The sequence below is a fragment of the Odocoileus virginianus genome, chromosome 27 (genome assembly GCF_023699985.2).
Source record: "Odocoileus virginianus isolate 20LAN1187 ecotype Illinois chromosome 27, Ovbor_1.2, whole genome shotgun sequence".
NCBI lineage: Eukaryota > Metazoa > Chordata > Mammalia > Artiodactyla > Cervidae > Odocoileus > Odocoileus virginianus.
This window is the reverse complement of record NC_069700.1, coordinates 12,925,681-12,944,913: the sequence shown is the minus strand read 5'-3', so window position 1 is coordinate 12,944,913 and position 19,233 is coordinate 12,925,681. Positions and strand designations below refer to the sequence as shown.

Below are 19,233 nucleotides of genomic sequence, written 5' to 3'. Positions count from 1 at the left end.
ATTAGAGACCAGGCAGCTGCTAATCATTTATGTAACACAGTCAATTATTAAAGCTTTCTAAGACTTGGCTTCTCTGTCAATAAAATGAAGATGCTGTTAACTTGCCCAGTTGTGTTCCACTCTTTTGCAACCCCACGGACTAGCCCACCAGTCTCCTCTGCCCATGGAATCTTCCAGGCAAGAATACTGGAATAGGGTGCCATTTCCTACTCCAGGGGATCTTCCCAGCTCAGGGACTGAACCCACATCGCTTGCATCTCTTGCACTGGCAGGCAGATTCTTTACCACTAGAACCAACTGGTCAGTCTGAAGTAACATAATACCTTACCTGTGGACTACCCACAACGCAGAGGGCAAAACCAAGCAATGTAGTTTCAAGAGTATCAAATTCACAAGCCACTCCATCTCAAAGGTCAGAGTTCATTGAAGAGGAATATGCTAGCATTATTATCTTAGCGGTATCAATAGGAAAGCAAAAATAGAGGGAAAATCTCTCTTATTAGATGCTATAAGAGCATATATTAGGGGAATATATTAGTCAACATATGCAGTAGCAAACATTAGTAATTCTGATTAACTGATTACTACCCACTGTCATCATATGGTAAGTATGAAATGTCAAAAAAAATTAAAGTAAAAATAGCAGGAGTATAAAATGGTTTTTAAAAAATGCAGGTTATACAGGAGGCATCGTAAGAACAGCAAAAGGGAAGAGCAAACAGGAATGTAATGAAAAAAGCATCTTAAGGACCTGGTCAGTCAGTTCAGTCATTCAGTCATGTCCAACTCTTTGCAACCCCATGGACTGCAGCATGCCAGGCTTCCCTGTCCAACATGATGGACATGAGTTTGAGTAAGCTCTGGGAGTTGGTGATGACATCCAACCATCTCTTCCTCTGTCATCCCCTTCTCCTGCCTTCAATTTTTCCCAACATCAGGGTCTTTTCCAATGAGTCAGTTCTTTGCATCAGGTGGCCAATGTCTTAGAATTTCAACTTTACCATCAGTCCTTTCAATGAATATTCATGACTGACTTCCTTGGGATTGATTGGTTGGATCTCCATGCCGTCCAAGGGACTCTCAAGAGTCTTCTCCAACACCACAGTCCAAAAGCATCAATTCTTTGGCACTCAACTTTCTTTATAGTTCAACTCTCACATCTATACATGACCACTGGAAAAACCATAGCTTTGACTAGATGGACCTTTGTTGGCAAAGTGATGTCTCTGCTTTTTAATATGCTGTCTAGGTTGGTCATAGCTTTTCTTCCAAGGAGCAAGTGTCCTTTAATTTCATGGCGGCACTCACTATCTACAGTGATTTTGAAACCCCCCAAAATAAAGCCTCTCACTGTTTCCATTGTTTCCCCATCTATTTGCCATGAAGTGATGGGACTGGATGCCATGATCTTTGTTTTCTGAATGCTGAGTTTTAAGCCAACTTTTTCACTCTCCTCTTTCACTTTCATCAAGAGGCTCTTTAGTTCCTCTTCATTTTCTGCCATAAGAGTGGTGTCATCTGCATATCTGAGGTTATTGATATTTCTCCTGGCAATCTTGTGCTTCATCCAGCCCGACATTTCTCACGATGTCCTCTGCATATAAGTTAAATCAGCAGGGCGACAATATACAGCCTTGACATATTCCTTTCTCGATTTGGAACCAGTCTGTATTTCCATGTCCAGTTCTAACTGTTGCTTCTTGACCTGCATACAGATTTCTCAGGAGGCAGGTCAGGTGGTCTGGTATTCCCATCTTGTTCAGAATTTTCCACAGTTTGTTGTGATCCACAGTCAAAGGCTTTGGCACAGTCAATAAAGCGGATTTTTTTCTAGAACTCTCTTGCTTTTTTGATGATCCAACGAAGGTTGGCAATTTGATCTCTGGTTCCTCTGCCTTTTCTAAATCCGGCTTGAATATCTGGAAGTTCACAGTTCATGTATTGTTGAATTGGAGAATTTTGAGGAATACTTTGCTAGTGTGTGAGATAAGTGCAATTGTGCGGTAGTTTTAACATTCTTTGCATTGCCTTTCTTTGGGATTGGAATGAAAACTGACCTTTTCAGTCCTGTGGCCACTGCGGAGTTTTTCAGATTTGCTGGCAGGACCCTATAGGTCATGATAAAGAGTTTATCTTTATGTGGTGAGTAATGAAGAGGCATCACAGATCTTATATGAGGTAAAATGCTTTTTTAATCTATTATTTTATCAATAGTTTCTATTTCATATTCAAATTAATAATTATTACATAGATTATAATTATGTTTCTTCAATTTCAGGATGTTTTCCCACCAAGCATTTTATACACACACATACATGTATATATAGATTATATATACATGTATATGTGTGTGTGTATAAATAAGATATCTTTGTCAGTTATGTTACCATTTAAAATGAATCCCTTACGGTTTTTTACAGCATCCACAAGTTAAAAATAGGGTTTGTAGGTGTTCCAATCAGATACTCAACTTTGACTGCCTGTTAGGGATTAAGAATTCTCCCCCCTTTCCTTTTATTCATTACACATCTATGCAATATCTGCTATATAAAGTGCCACACAAAATGCTAGACTCTCAATAGAAACTTAAACCTACATCCTATGTTAAGTGTGATATCTTCTGTTCCTAGGAAGATTTAATAAAATATATTTTCAACAGACCCATTTTTCCACACCATACATTTAAATAATGATAGAAACTTTGGTATTTTCCTTTAAACTGTTCAATTTAAAAAAAACTGTTAAAAGAGTTTAAGAAAAATCTCAAGAGTCAGGTAATATGAAGTGAACAGAACCAAGAGGAAGGAAAGCCACCTAGTGAAGTGCTCTGTAATTAAAGTCTGTAGCATGAAGCATCTTCCAGAAACACAAAAAGGCTGGGTCCTCCCAATATAATTTGCCAGGAATGCCCACCATAAAGGTATTAAAGCATCAGAGAAGTTATTCAAGAGTGGCTTCCTTCTATCCTGATGTTTAAAAAAAAAAAAAAAATCGGTCATCCACTGGGATTTTTCTTCCCTCTATTTTCAGCTTTTCTTCTGTTTTCTTCCTTTCCTTATTGATGGACTCTCTTCAGCACTTTAGATGAATCAGGTAATTTCTTCAGCGTGGTCTAAGCTTAGCAAGAGTAAAATGGGTAAATCAACGCACTGCGGGTGCGGGCTGAGGCTCCCCCGGGGGGCTGCTCCCTTCCCTGATGGCCTTTTTCACACATGGGAGCCCTTGAAGCTCATTTACTTTGTCATCTTGTGCTGCCTCTTCTGGCCAGAATGTTAAGACTTTGAAATTCAAAACTATAGCATGGGCTCTACAATCTATTTTATGAAGAAAGCTCTTCTTTATTCACCCTTTGATTTACTCATTCACTGAGTCACTACTGGTTGGGGTATCAAGAGACAGATAATGACAATGCCTTCATGAAGATGAGAATGAAGGAGGGAAGGCCAACATTATAGATATCTTAAAGCAAGCATTTTTATAAAGGTAATGTTATGACCAATACTTTGGTCACCTAATGCAAAAAGCCGACTCATTGGAAAAGACCCTGATGCTGGTAAAGATTGAAGGCAGAAGAAGAGGCCGACAGAGGATGGGATGGCTGAATGGCATCACTGATGCAATGGACATGAACTTGGGAAAACTCCAGGAGATAGTGAGGAACAGGGAGGCCTGGCATGCTGTAGTCCATGAGACTGTGAAGTCAGACACAACTGGGTGACTGAACAACAACAATGTATGACAAATGAAAGTTATTTTCAATCTAACTACAATCTATGAACTAAACACCTATTGTTTTTCCAGGTAAAGTATAAAGCTGCATTTGGCATCTTCTGTTGATTTAGTGGCTCTTCTTGGAGCATCTATTTGAGGGTCAACAACTCTAGCACCATGCTAGGAGATGAGCATTAGGGTTTGCTATAACTGCAATATTAGCTTCTGCAATTTTGTAATTAATTAAAAGGCTGAATTTTTTCCAAGAGATATTAGGTTGCTCATCTCAGAGCCAATACATTAATTTTTTCCCCTTGTGTTTATACCCACCTGAACTTCTCTGACTGTAGCTACTAATGTTCCCTTAATCTTTAATGAGTTTTTTTTTTTTTTAATTCAAAGAAAGTGGCCTGTTATCATCTGTATACTGGCAGGGCTTACTTCTCTTCCTACCCACCAAAGACCCAACACATCTCCTGGTCTTCATGATGCCTCACATTTACTGCAAACACAGCAAGACTGCTCTTAGCAGATTTGATTTTTTACAGAGAATCATCTTGGTTTTTCAAGTTCAAACAGTTAAATAAAAACAGACATGCCTGCAACTTATTTTTAAATAGCAAATCATAATTGTCCCACACTGCCCAAAGTACCACAGTTAACATATAAATCACACACAGTTACTAAAAAGATCTTGCTGGGAAAATGTAACAAAATTGCTAAATCTCTTCATTATTATATATTTATATTTAACAACCAGATTGCGATCAACTGTTTTCAGAATTTCTAAAATAGTTTGTTCATCGTAGCGTAACTTTTCAGCAACAACCTCATGGTAAAGGCCTCTAAACCAAATCAACAGAAGCAATTCAGGGATATTTATTTGCACTTACACATTTAATTTCAGCCACTATACTTGCTTTTAAAATTTTGCAATGTCGTTTTTCTATGCAAACTTATTGCAAAGAACACAACTGATTAAAAATATAAGTGACTTGTTTCTACACTTTGTGCATGATTTTCCAAGAGTACTTGTCCTCAACTATGAGATTAATAGCATAATTTATTTCTCAAATAAAAATCATGGATCCCAGCACATAGTTTTTCATTTAAATGGTTGCTCCCTTGTCCATATTCTTTGCTCATACTTATTGTACCATTTGTCATCGAGTACCCCAGTTACTTGGGCTTCCCTGGAGGCTCAGTGGTAAAGAATCCACCTGTAATGTAAGAGACATGGGTTCAATCCCTGGGTTGGGAAGAGTTTGGAGGAGGAAATGCCAACCCACTCCAGTATTCTTGCTTGGGAAATCCCATGGACAGAGAAGCCTGGCAGGCAACAGTCCATGGGGTCACAAAAGAGTTGGAGATAACTGAGTGACTAAACAATAACCACCACCATAGTTACTTGTACAAATGTCCATTTTCCTAATTTAGCAGTAGGCTACTTGAGGGTAAGCAACCTGATCCATGGAAGTTATGAAAATAAGACTCTGGATCTTGCATTATTATAACTCCTTTTTTCACACTGGTCACAAGAGAACCAAGTGGAAGAATACGAAGCTCTGTGTCTCTTTGATCTCATTTCACCCCTAACTATCGCCAGACAAAGGGATGGAGTTTAAAAATTCTGCAGCACAGTATCCTTACTGGTAGGGCTAACAGCAGTTCAGATAATGCAATGTTCACAGTTGGTTGCAAAATCAATGCACCATATTATCTGTCCTGAAATAGACAAGGGTTAAAAATGGAGGGATTGAGGCAAATTTACACATTGGAAAACTGAAGGGTTGTAAGCAAGATGCAAAGAACTGGGACAAGATGGCAAATGCTAGAAAACCGAGGCAACATTAACTAAGGGCGAGGAAACAGAAACAAGATGTGCAGAATGACAAAGAAGGGGACTTGAAATTCCCAATTCATTCTTGGTAACATGAGACCACAAAAGAAATGTGAAAAGTGGTCTTAAAGGAAACTTGTGGGATGGTGCTGAGGCTGCTGCCACGCTGTCTGGGTTGGTTCAGGTCTGTGTCAGCATGGAAATGAGCTGCTTTTCCTTACCTCCAGGTGCTCTAAAATATAGGGTGGATTGGTCATGCCCAGCCTCAGCATCGCTCCCTCAGGAATCACTTCAACCAGCTTCCATAGCAGGGCTGGGAGGCTGGAGCCAATATCTCTGCCGTAAGCCCCGGTGTCTTCACTGGTCAACCATATCTCACAAACACCCTCTGTGAATCAAAGGAGATAATTAACAAATCTGTTGCAGAGCTGTCTCCTTCATCATACAGCTGCTCACTCTTTTTAATGCAGGTTTTTTCAACACTATTATGCAAGCAAGTCTGGGTATTCAATTGCAGAGAGAAAGCAGCTTATTCCATGGTGGCACCGGGTTATTAAGTTCATTTTATGAACACCAGAGAGTTACAACAATGCTGTAAATTATCAGTGCGTCCTATGGAGTGATTAACATTCACAGCCAATCAGTTCAACCATGCTTCCTTCAAAGCCCTTTGATCAAGACTAAGGCTTTAGTCCCATCACAGAGGATACCTAGTTGATTGAACAGCATAAGCCCCAGAACTGAAAGAGTCCCTCCACAGAATAGGTACCATCAGCAGTTAACTCACTAATCAGTCTGTCAGCGACCTAAGGAAAAATGTCAAGTGTAGTTAAAGTTGGACTCACAAATTATTCATCACGAGGTACCCACTTCTCCTGCAGTAACTATGCCAATTTGTTTTCTTTATTCAATTAAGAATAGAGTGCATTGTATTGCTGCATTCAAAGAAGCTGGTCACTGTAGGAACTAAGCATCTGTGTTGGAAAACCTGTTCACTAAAAATAGGACAGATTGCATCCTATTTTCTATCAGTTGGAGTTTAGTGAAATGTATCTACGTTTTCTTGCTACTGTTACAAAGAATCCTGACTTCAAACATTACCACTTGCAATAACAGTCTTCCAAAAATTGAAAGGAAATACTTTGGGATCACCTAGTATTATTTAAAATAAATAAAGCAGAGTTAGCAAGAGCCACCCAAGTTTGTAGGGTGCACAGAATGTTTCTGAAGGCATATTCAATTAAAGGATTAGCCTATTTTATAAGGCCAAATGATTCACAAGGGGAAAACAAATAGTGACAAGGGCCTGTGAAATTTGCTCAGGCTAATGTGGTTTGTTGCTTCCGAAGAATCTCGACACACACACAAGGCACACAAACAAATACGACAGCCTGAACTAAAAGAAGTTTCTAGGAAGAGACTTAAAAATTAAAATTTTAAATTGTCTTTGGTTGACAGTTCTAAAAAATACACTTAAATATTCCTAGTCAAGAGAGACAACAAATAAAACATATCGTTTCTTTGTGAATGTGAACTTCAACAGAAAAAAGAAGCAAAAAAGAAAGATATTCACTCTTTAATGTGTTGCACAGAGGTGGAAAAATATACATGAAGTTAAGATCTCCAATCACAGGTCTTGCCATTATTAGAAGAGATATATTTACTTTATCAACAAACTAATCAGCTGACATAAAAACATATTAATTCTTCCCCACTTGATTCTCTTTCTCAGACAAGCACATCCTCACCCACACCCAGACAACATGGAAAACAAGGATAGAAATAAAATTTAGTTTCCCCGAATTAAAGAAGACATTTAAAAAAAAAGTTCATTTTAAAAGTTAGAGATTTTTTTAAACATTTCTAACACCTCATATTTGAAAATCTGTAATGTTATGAATATATGTCTTTTCTTAATTTAAATATGTTGTTTCAGAAACTAATAAACATTTGCTTAGTTTTAATCATTTAATAAAAAGTTTTATCCTCAAAGTAAATAATCTGGCATATAAACAGGCTATCTTTGTGGCTCTATAATTTTATAAATATCCTCTGTACAGAGTGTTTTTCTGTTGAAAAAAACTGGTTGCAATTAGTGGTATCATCTGTATTTTAACATGACATATGCCATCAGACACTAGACTCATACAACCATTTTTTTAAAAAAATCTTATCACAAAATCCACTCCAGGAAAAGAGATGGCTAAGTAACAACATAAACGGATTTTAAAACACTCTGAAAGAGGTTATAAAAACAGGACATTATCCATGATTTTCCAGTTACTGGCATTTGAGCAACACAATATGAATATTTTAAAATGAACAGAATAATTTTAATTTATAATTTTTCCATCCAAATGGTTCCATGTTATGCCTTATGTAGAGGGAGCAAGTTCCTGGAACAGTGCCTTGCTGTTTGCTAGATGAATACAGAAGGGGAAAAATCGCTATGAATAGGATGGAAATAATAGCCACGCGAAAACAGCAGCCAGCTCTTCAGCCTGCATAGGTGGGGACCAACGGCCCCCTGGTGGGCTGAAGCTTCAAACTAAATCACAGAAAGAGGAAGCAGCTGTAGCACTAAGTCAGCAACAACACGAGTAATGGTCTCCCTGCCTCCAAGATCAAGGCTGCTAAAATGCTTGATATAATAGCAACCTGGTGTAAAACACAATGAAATGAGAAAACATGTGCAAAATGTGAAGTCCTTGGACTTGAGGAGAACTGTGTCTTGCTCATTCAATTCCCAACTTTGTCAAAGATGATTTTGCTCTTTACGTCAGAAAGTTCAGGTTTTGGAAGGCGACCTTTCAAGCGTTCATTCTAATAAGAGTGGATCCCTCCCACCGTTAGGACACAGAAAACCATTTCATAGCACAGGTGAAGCTCTGTGGTGCAGAATCTCCACCACTGAAACCCTGCCCTCTGGGAAGCCTTGTGATTATTCATAGCACAAGTGGTTCCCGTCAGGTCAGCCTGCATATGAATTCACCGGGGAAACCCAAGGCTGCAGTCTGTGATCACTAATGGATATTGGGACGCATGCTGCTTCAAGCTGCACACTTAATTGGCTATACTTACGGACAGAAGTGCTTGCCTAAACAGCTTCATTCCTCAAGGACTTCAGTTATGAGCTCTATCCCTTTGCACAGTCATTTCTTTATTTGTCCATCAAACATTTATTAGGCCCTTACCTACTGTGTGCCCTGCAGATCTTCCAGCTCATGACAGATATGGATTCATCATTAGACTTTTGTGATCTGAGACGGGCTATTACTCAGGTGTCGGTGAGGGGACACTGACAGACGCCCTGGGAACTTCATATACATACCTATCAGTGGTGATGGTGGACAGGGGTGGATGCGGGAGAACACAGCCTGAGAAACGGAAATCAAGGGCAATCTGAGGGGCCTGAAGTGCATATGAGGTAACCCCAGGGACACAGAGCCAGTCTACACTGCAACACAGATTTTAACTAATACTGATATATTTTAGAAAAACAAACACATGGAAATGAAAGAGAGTCGGAGGCAGGCAGAACTGAGATAAGAGAAGTGAATCACCAATAAATCCTTCCATATTTATGATAATAAATACATGCATAAAAAGAAAGTGGTGGGTAGAAACTCAGGAGACAGGAATGAGGTTTTTTTAAGCATCCATGGAGATATCTTATTTTTTTCCTAAAAATGACTTTTGTTCATGTTCCTTACTATCTATCTGACTTTTCTAATGAACACTAGGTTCATAAGATCATCTATCATACTTTGGTTGTGTTAATTTTGGTTTTAAAAAAAGCAGATACCAGGAAGAAATGAATTGCATCTTACAAAGGAAAATTCTTTAAAAAGTTTAGTTATTGGAATTTATTATCATTTTACGCAAGTAATTACAGATCAGCCTATAGCTGAAATGCTCTTTTCCCTGAAAACAGAGCAACATCAACAGTTGGATTTTGATCTCTGCTCCACAGTAATTTGAGATGACAGGGGATGGAAAAAGTAGAAGACATAAAAGGTTAATAGTAAAAGAATGATAATATTCTCAGTAAACAGTCTCAAAATAAAGAAAATCCTTTCTAAAAAACCAAACTTTGCCAAAACTCAATTCCAAAAGACTATGACTCACTATAAATTTTCCTGTGCCTAAGCTTTATTGTAATAAATTAAAATATGGGTGATGATCGATTTTATCTGATCAGACAAGTGATATTTCTCTGGTAGCTCATGTTTTATCACTGGGAAAAATTTCCACCATCATGAGTTGTTTCAGTTATTCCATGTGAGTAGTCTCTAGAAATAGAGACTATACCAATATAAAAACTACAAATTGTGATGTTTTCTTAGCACTATATGGTAAGAAAATCAATACCAACTAAACATAATCTCAAAAAACCCACCTCTTGTGAAGAAAAGAGAATCCTCTTCCACTGTTGGTAGGGATGTAGATTGGTACAAAAACAAAGTTGCCATATGATCCAGCAATTTCACTTCTGGGCACATATATCCAGAAAAAAACTATAATTTAAAAGATTCATGCACCCTTATGTTCACTGCAGCACGGTTTACCACAGCCAAGACATGGAAGCAACCTTCGTGTGTTCAAGGCAGGTGCATGGATAAAGACGGGGTACATATATACAATGGAATATTAATCATAAAGAAGGACAAAATGCCATCTGCAGTAACATGTATGGACCTAGAGATTATCATACTAAGTGAAGTAAGTCAGACAGAGAAAGACAAATATCATATGATATCATTTATACATGGAATCTAAAGACATAAACGAACTTGTTTACAAAACAGACTCACAGACATAGAAAACAAACATACAGTTTCCAAAGGAGAAAGATACTGGACGGAGGGATACAGCAGAAAGTTGGGACTAGTAGATACAAACTACTATACATAAAATAAACAACAAGGTCTTACTGTACAGCACAAGGAACTATATTCAATATACTGCTGTGAACCACAATGGAAAAAAAATATGAAAAAGAATACATACACACACACACACACACACACACACTCACACACACACAGGTATAACTGAATCACTTTGCTGTACACCAGAAACTAACACAGCATTGTAAATCAACTATACTTTTATACTAAAAAAAAAACCACCTCAAAATCTGCGACACCTTGCTTCCTGAAAAGACGCATTCTGTCTCCTGTGCTCTCCACTACTAACCCTGTCTTTCCCTTTCTCCTACAATTCCATTCCCCAGTCTTTCTCACCATCCATCCCAGCCTTCATGCTCCCTTTTCTTCTCCAGATAGGGAATATAGACCAGTAGGGAACAGGTATTAAATATACATTATTTGTTATCTTTATTTGGCTTCCCTGATCGCTCACCTGATAAAGAATCAGCCTGCAATGCATGAGACACAGGAGACACAGGTTTGATCCCTGCATCGGGAAGATCCCCTGGAGAAGGAAATGACAACCCACTCTACCACTCTTGCCTGAAAAATCCCATGGGCTGAAGAGTCTGCATTACATTCTCTGCTCTTAATTCCCCATTCTCTCTTTTAAGGGTCACAGTGTATATGAACTAGACTTTTATGGGCTCTTTCTTCTTAAAAAATTATCTTAAAGAAAATTCAGAATTGAACATGATCCTCTGTTTAATCATATAAAAGGTCATGAAAATTTCTTCAATGGCAACATTTCTAAATAATAATATACACAGGTAGCCTTCTATGTATTTAGCTAATTCATTTAAGAGTGAATTGGACAATGTAACTCTTTGGTCCTTTCTAATCCTACTATTAGACACTCAGTGATCTTATGTTTCCATTGAGATAAAACGGGCTTAAGTAACACTTTTATTAAAGGTAGAATCACAGCAGATCCAATCGAGGCTATCTTTTATACAACAATGATTTATCATGGACAAATACCCAAACAGGCCACCAAAGAAGACAGTTACTGAGGAGCTAATTCTTCAATTATGTTTATAATATTTTTGTAAACTTAAAAAAAAGTTTATTAGTGGCCTGAAGGTTTTTGCCCCATTTTTATTTTGAACAGTGTTGAATTTCAAGAAAATTTTCAAGAGCAGTACAACAAATGTATATACCTCTTTCACCCAGACTCAGGAATGACATCTTGTCACATTTGTGAACACTCTCTCCACATCCACAAATACAACTTTCTTTCTTTTTTTTTCCCCTGAACCATCTGAGAATTAGCTGCAGACATTAGGGTACTTTACCTCTAAATATGTCAGTATATGTCTTCTAAGATCAAGAACATTCTCCCCCACATTCTCACAATATAACCACTACTCCAGGCAAGGGGGACACTGGAGAACACCGTGGTCAGAACTCAATGCTTTGGCACACACTGTTCTGTCTAAAAGTCACCTCACTCTTCTTGCATAATGAACACGTCTTCCAGGAAACTTTGTTGACCAGCCAGGCTAATTGAGATGCTCCTCTCCTGTGCTTCCCAGCATCTTGTACAAAATTCCATACCACAATGCATTATAATTACTGGTTTAACTGCTTGTCTCTCCTGAGAGGATGGAAGAATCTTCCGGGCAGAGATGCAAAATCTTCCTAATACATTTATGCTGAGGACCTATTATGGTGCCTTAGCACACAGGAAGCCCTCAATAAACTTTGGTTCCAATCAATTTAATTAATAAGATTGTGTTCAGTAAAAATGACTAATTAAGTTGAATTCAGCTAACATTTGAAAGTGCCTCTTCCTTGCCCCCATATATGTATGCACATGAATACACCCAGACTGTACACATTAATGTACCAGGTTCTGCACTAGGCAATGAGAAAATATCAAAATCAATTTTCTTTGGACATTATGAAAATGCAACTTAAATACTGCACGTTTGTTGCCTAGTTTCTTAACTTCTAAGCAATCCTTACTTACAGTTCTTTGTTAACAGATAGTAATTACAGGATACCAGGGCAAGTGAATACAAACCATCTTTTTACTTAGAGGTAAAACTTCCCATGTACATGTAAATTCAGATGAATCAATTATGCATAAATTTACTAAACTTTAAAATGATCTTTTTAAGTGCTTTAACAATAAGAGTTAACAAAGAAACAGTATTTCCAGAGTACACTGACATCTGACTGCAGTCATACACAGAAAAAAAAAAAATTGTTGGAATAGATTGACGATATTGCTGTTAAATAAAAACAACCTACTTAATTCTTTTTGAAAGGTCATAATCATATAAAAATTGTTTATTTCCACACTTTCGTAAGAATTTGGAAATAATGGAAAGCTAAAACCAAACTAAACACCACAAAAGGATGACACGTTTTCTAAAAATAAGGCATCTGACTCCCCAGTCTCCAAAAACCTGCAATAAGCCTCAATGAGGCAGATTAAGTTTATCCTCTTAATACCAGTGTGTTCTGCTCCATACATGGGGCTTTTTAAACACCCCTAGAGAGAATACAGACAGCCGTGTCTATGAAAGGGCCCTCTGGTGTTTCAATAGGATGTAGGGAGGGATGTTATTCTGTTTTTGTTTCTTTTTTAAATTACAGCAGGCCCCACTCCCAGCAGTCCAAACAGTATAGATAAAAAAGGAAGTAGGAGCAGGAAAGAACAGACACCTGTAATGCAGGACCTAGTCTCAGAGAAGATTAATATGAGCAGATCCCAGTCATGGGCAGAAATTTACCTAAATTCCAAGACAAACTAGAACAGCTACAGAAGAGCTTAGAGGGTAAAGGAAACTAAAGAAGCAAAAAAGATTTGGTGTTATTCTGGCTACTGAACTCAATTACAGAATGAGGAACAAACAGAACTTAAATTATTACAGAATAATTTTACCTAATTACTACATATAATTATTATAAAAACATTTATAAACAGAACTTTTTCTTTTTTTTTCCATTTATTTTTATTAGTTGGAGGCTAATTACTTTACAACATTGCAGTGGTTTTTGTCATACACTGAAATGAATTAGCCTAAACAGAACATTTTTATGACTAACATTTTCTGATCCTCAATGTCTTTCTCACAAGTGAACTCCACCAAACATACAGTCAAATAGGATCTGAAATTCTGTAGTTATAACCAGGGAACTTTGACATTAAATATAAAGCTTATTAATATTTCAAGTATTTAAACAGCAAACACAGTTTTCTGTTTTCTAGTACTTTTTTTTTTTACAGCTTTTTATTTATTTATTTTTCCATTTATTTTTATTCGTTGGAGGCTAATTACTTTACAATATTGTAGTGGTTTTTGCCATACATTGACATGAATCAGCCATGGATTTACATGTGTTCCCCATCCCGATCCCCCCTCCCGCTTCCCTCCCCATCCCATCCCTCTGGGTCTTCCCAGTGCACCCACCCTGAGCACTTGTCTCATGCATCCAACCTGGGCTGGTGATCTGTTTCACCCTTGATGGTATACTTGTTTCAATGCTGTTCTCTCTGAACATCCCACCCTCGCCTTCTCCCACAGAGTCTAAAAGTCTGTTCTATACATCTGTGTCTCTTTTTCTGTTTTGCATATAGGGTTATTGTTACCATCTTTTTAAATTCCATATATATGCGTTAGTATACTGTATTGGTGTTCATCTTTCTGGCTTACTTCACTCTGTATAATGGGTTCCAGTTTCATCCATCTCATTAGAGCTGATTCAAATGAATTCTTTTTAATGGCTGAGTAATATTCCATGGTGTATATGTACCACAGCTTCCCCATCCATTCGTCTGCTGATGGGCATCTAGGTTGCTTCCATGTCCTGGCTATTATAAACAGTGCTGTGATGAACATTGGGGTACATATGTCTCTTTCAGATCTGGTTTCCTCAGTGTGTATGCCCAGCAGTGGCATTGCTGGGTCATATGGCAGTTCTATTTCCAGTTTTTTAAGGAATCTCCACACTGCTCTCCATAGTGGCTGTACTAGTTTGCATTCCCACCAACAGTGTAAGAGGGTTCCCTTTTCTCCACACCCTCTCCAGCATTTATTGCTTGTAGACTTTTGGATAGCAGCCATTCTGACTGATGTGTAATGGTACCTCATTGAGGTTTTGATTTGCATTTCTCTGATAATGAGTGATGTTGAGCATCTTTTCATGTGTTTGTTAGCCATCTGTATGTCTTCTTTGGAGAAATGTCTGTTTAGATCTTTTGCCCATTTTTTGATTGGGTCATTTATTTTTCTGGAATTGAGCTGCAGGAGTAAAAATACGGAACGCTTCACGAATTTGCGTGTCATCCTTGCACAGGGGCCATGTACCATTCCAATTTTAGTGTATGTGCTGCCGACACGAGCACTGGTTACATTTTTTAATGCTTTAATTTACCTCTATTAAGTCTGCAAAATCTCTTCTAGGAAATCTAATCTCAATATTTCAAATGGGTTTACTTAAATATTCTTAAAAAAATTAAAAATGCTTTGTGTGTGGGGGGGGGGATTTATTCTGTCTTCTGAAATTTCCTAGTTCTTTGGTATTATTTCATGTGACTTCAACTGGCTGAGGATTAAGCTGAGGTCCTAGAGAGGGTCTCTTTCACCCTCTACCTATTCTTAAGATCTCCAAAAGTATCCCTGGTAACTCGGTGAATAGCACAGGAGGGAAGAGCCAGCAGAAGGAAATATGGAGAAAAATGTCTAACACAGAATAGCTTACTTCTAATTATGTTTATAGTGTATTTTCATTCTTCCCTACCACCAAGTAGGATGAAAACTACAATAAGACTGAGATTTTCACCTGTTTTCTTCACTAATGTATCTCCTGAAATAGACGACTGCCTGAGACTTCATGAGCATCCAATGTATATTTGTTGATTTAGTTACTCAATTAATAAAAAGACAGGAAGAAAGTGCTAGAGAAGGAGATGACAACTCGGGGGTGAGAACATGGAGGACTAAACTAGGAGCCTACAAATGCAGTTCTTAGGTTTAAGTGTCAGGAACAGAAGAAAGTCATAGAATATCAAGCAGAATACAAAATATAAATATGGGGGGGGCTGGGAGGAAGCTTCTAGAAGGAGGGGATATATATAGTTATGGTTGATTTGAGATGCTGTATGGAAGAAACCAACACAATACTGTAAAGCAATTATCCACCAATTAAAATTTTTAAAATGCAAAAAAATGCTTTCCTCATTATAGTAGAAAACTGCACAATCAAAAAATACTTAAAATACACATTTAACAGAAAAAAATCAAAGACTATAAAATAATCATAATAAATTATTTGAGTTTCAGTTAATACATGTTTTCTATTTAGGAATTAATTTGTCATCTTTCATACATCCAGTCAAGTAAAGGCTAGACATCAAAATAATGAGAAAAAGTTCTCTGAAAAATACTGACAATTGAGATACTTCTATGAATTAAGTTAATATTTTCCTTTTGAAATGAAGAAAACAGCATTATTTTAATGGGAAAAAAAAGTTCCACTAGAGAATCATTTGAAGATCATCACTTTATACAGAAGTGCACTTTATTCAGTTCCATAGAACTCCACACATTTGAAATGTCAAAGATCAAGCCAGAAGATGATAAGCTAGAAGCAGACAGCACAACTAGTGACCTTGGGTTTAAACACCATTCCCCCATAAAAACAACACAAATCAAGAACCCATTTCCTTTAGCAAAGAGTACAACTTCCTGATTTAAAGTAGCTAATGTCAGGATGCTTCTAAAAATTATCACCTTATTTTTTTTTTTAAATACCATCAAATGAACCAAATTTGAAGAATTTGTCTTCAAATTAAAAGCTTCACACATAACATAAAGAAGAAAACTGTTATATACTTATTTGCTATTAGAAGTGAAAAGTCCGGCTTTTGAAACAGGTCTTATTACTGCCATTAACATCACAAAGTAGTACTTATTAAAAAGTCACCACTGAGTCCTATGTGACGTCTGCCAGTTTCTTAAGGCACTTATAAACAAAATGGATGACACGTTTATGAAAGAGAATTTAAAAGTAAATGCACAGAATATTTTTAAGTTCCATATTTATGAGATATTGTCTATCTTGTAAATAATCATAAGGAGTAGGCCAGGGAGATGTGAAAATGATAATGCCAACATGCAATGGAAAGAATATTCCATGTTTCCGAGGTATTAAACTGAGATATACCTGGGTTCCATCACTGGGTTGGGAAGATCCCCTGGAGGAGGACCTGGCAGCCCACTCCAGGATTCTTGCCTGGAGAACCTCATGGGCAGAGGAGTCTGGGAGGCTCGTGCATGACTGAGCAACTTCGCACAGCACAGCAAATGACAAAGATAAGCCGTATTACGTCTATTTTTATTATTATATAAGCACTAATACAAAGGAGAATCTAGAAGAGAAGAAACTGTGGTGCAAAGGAATCAACACAACACTTGAGACTGATAAGGAGCAGACCCCATCGCTGGGAAGGTGCGGACCTCTCTTCCACAGAGAGGGCAGGTGAGGGTGTGGCGCGCGGCAACAGGAGTCCAGTTCCGCAAGCGCACAGGGCGACCTGAGCAACTGGAGGAGAAACAGTGGGAAGGACAATGGGGGACAGTGGCTGGCTTTTTATCAAATATATTACATTTCATCTTGAAACCATGACTTGCATAACAGTTACCAGAGGAGACCAAAGGTAAAGAATATTTATTATAAATTACAAGGCTATTAATAGTCATTAGCAATAAAAAAGGGGCTTTCCTTGATGATGGCTCAGCGGGTGAAGAATCTGCCTGCAATGTAGGAGACCTGGGTTCAATCCCTGGGTCAAGATGATCTCACGGAGGAGGAAATGCCAACTCACTCCAGTATAATTGCCTGGAGAATCCCATGGACAGAGAAGCCTAGTGAACTACAGTCCACGGGGTCACAAAGAATCAGAACTTAGCGACCAAACAACATGCAAGAAATATGATTCCGTCTTCTTTAAATCAGATATTCATGGGAAATCATTCTCTCAGTTAAATTCCATCCTTCTGAAATTTTCCATTTCACATCCTCTAGTTCCATTTTTGACTGAAATTCTTTCACACCACGTACTGACCCATGGTCTTTTCAAACGATTGTGATCAGCACCACAGTGCACATGATGCTTTGCACATCACCAGTTTCAGCAAATAACAAACCAGCTTTACTATTAAAATAAATGAAAACGAACAATGAACCTAGATTGCAGAAATCTCTATTGACCACAGAATTGCTGTCAGTGACCCTAACAGCTATTTTATTATAAAAGGCCCTCAAATGACAAAATATGCAAATTATCTTTATGCAAGAAATGTACCGAATATAGTCTTAAGATTCAGTGCTTAAAAATATTCATCCAACTGGGATGATTTCAGATTAAAGAAAATAAGGACTGTGTAATTATATACACTTACCTTGACAAATAGAAAGCAATCTGTGATTAGAACATAGCAATTAGTTACAAAATGCTTCACATGGATTTAATTACCCATCAGTCTACATGTAGCTTAATTACTTTTATCTCATTGCATCAGTAAAAGATTTCTGCCTAAGGCAACTGCCAGTCATATATTTATAAGGCTTCTAGACTTTACAGTGAATACATTATAACATTCAGTCGAATGTGCTAAAGCTACAGTTGCAGAGACAATCTTAATTCTGAGGCTCTAGTTTTAGTTCAGCAATGTCTCATCACTGTCTTAGCGTCAACTCTCATCCAACTTTCACGTGGACAGCATCACCTATTTGGCTGTATAATATTGTTTACTAAAACATAACTTCTGTTTATTCTAAACCTGTAAGAGTCAAAAGAAAAGACCTCTAAAACCAAAACAAGTATCTTACTGTTCTGAGGCAAAGGACAGTATAGACACTATAGCCTCATGAGTAAGGTAAATACTTAAATTCAGAAAGAGGGTGACTTCTCTTTCAGGGGAGATGAAGAAAGTCCCTTCACTCAGTACTAATCTGCTGAGAAACTTGGAAAGATGTTGGCTTCATGGGATGGGAATTTCTGTGTGTGGGGCTCAGAATGGGAAGTGCTGTCTTCCATTGTTCTTGCCTTAGGAAGAGGGTTGTGCAATTCAGCCAACCACAGTTTCATTCCTAAAATCTTCGCTGATTAACTTGGTATCTTTGGGCTAGTTATTTAACTAGGATGTAAGGATAAATAATAACCATCTCACCTAACTGTTCAATTCATTAACACAAAAATAACTAGTAGAGAGTCTGATCCGAAGCAAGGATATAACGAAGTCAACACTGTTTCCTGGGAGGGGTCTGTGAGGATTACATGAATTCATCAGAAAAAGATGTCTCTTTGAAACTAAGTAGAAAAAGAATAAATTCTCCCTCCATTTTTTTTAAGGGAATATTTTTGGTGTTGGTTAGGAAATTAGATTCTTTGAGAAGTGGGAGTTTTCAAAGCTCTGGAATCTGGTGTTACGGAATTCTGGCCTCCCCCCACTTAGAACCTTTGAAGAAAAGAGCATCTCATCTGTAAAGGAAGGCACAGCTTTGGGCCAGAAGGCACATGGACATCTAGTAAGGCTTTCTTTAGGGCTCACAAGTCACTAAGTATCTCTCTGTGATTTCTGTTTTACTCAAACCAGAGTTGCTTCTGCTTAAATACATACAAAATCAACAAGAAAAGAGATTTGAAGTGCTACTGTGCTTAAGAATCACTTACAAAGCATCTTAAAAATTCAAGCAGGGTGGGTAAAATTCTACCGAAGTACCTCTGGGTGATGT

General features: G+C 37.7%; 1 protein-coding gene and 1 pseudogene across 7 annotated transcripts in view; both read right to left on the bottom strand.

The window, feature by feature from the left end:
- Window positions 1–19,233, bottom strand: part of CDKAL1 (CDK5 regulatory subunit associated protein 1 like 1) — a 603,129-nt gene that overhangs the window by 226,458 nt on the left and 357,438 nt on the right. For all 7 annotated transcript variants that reach the window (XM_070456204.1, XM_020875786.2, XM_020875789.2 and 4 more), the window contains one exon: window positions 5,773–5,939. In XM_070456204.1, the coding sequence (XP_070312305.1) occupies window positions 5,773–5,939 (167 nt within the window). The remainder of the gene's footprint in view (window positions 1–5,772; window positions 5,940–19,233) is intronic.
- On the bottom strand, window positions 14,746–14,839 carry LOC139031667 (U6 spliceosomal RNA; annotated as a pseudogene).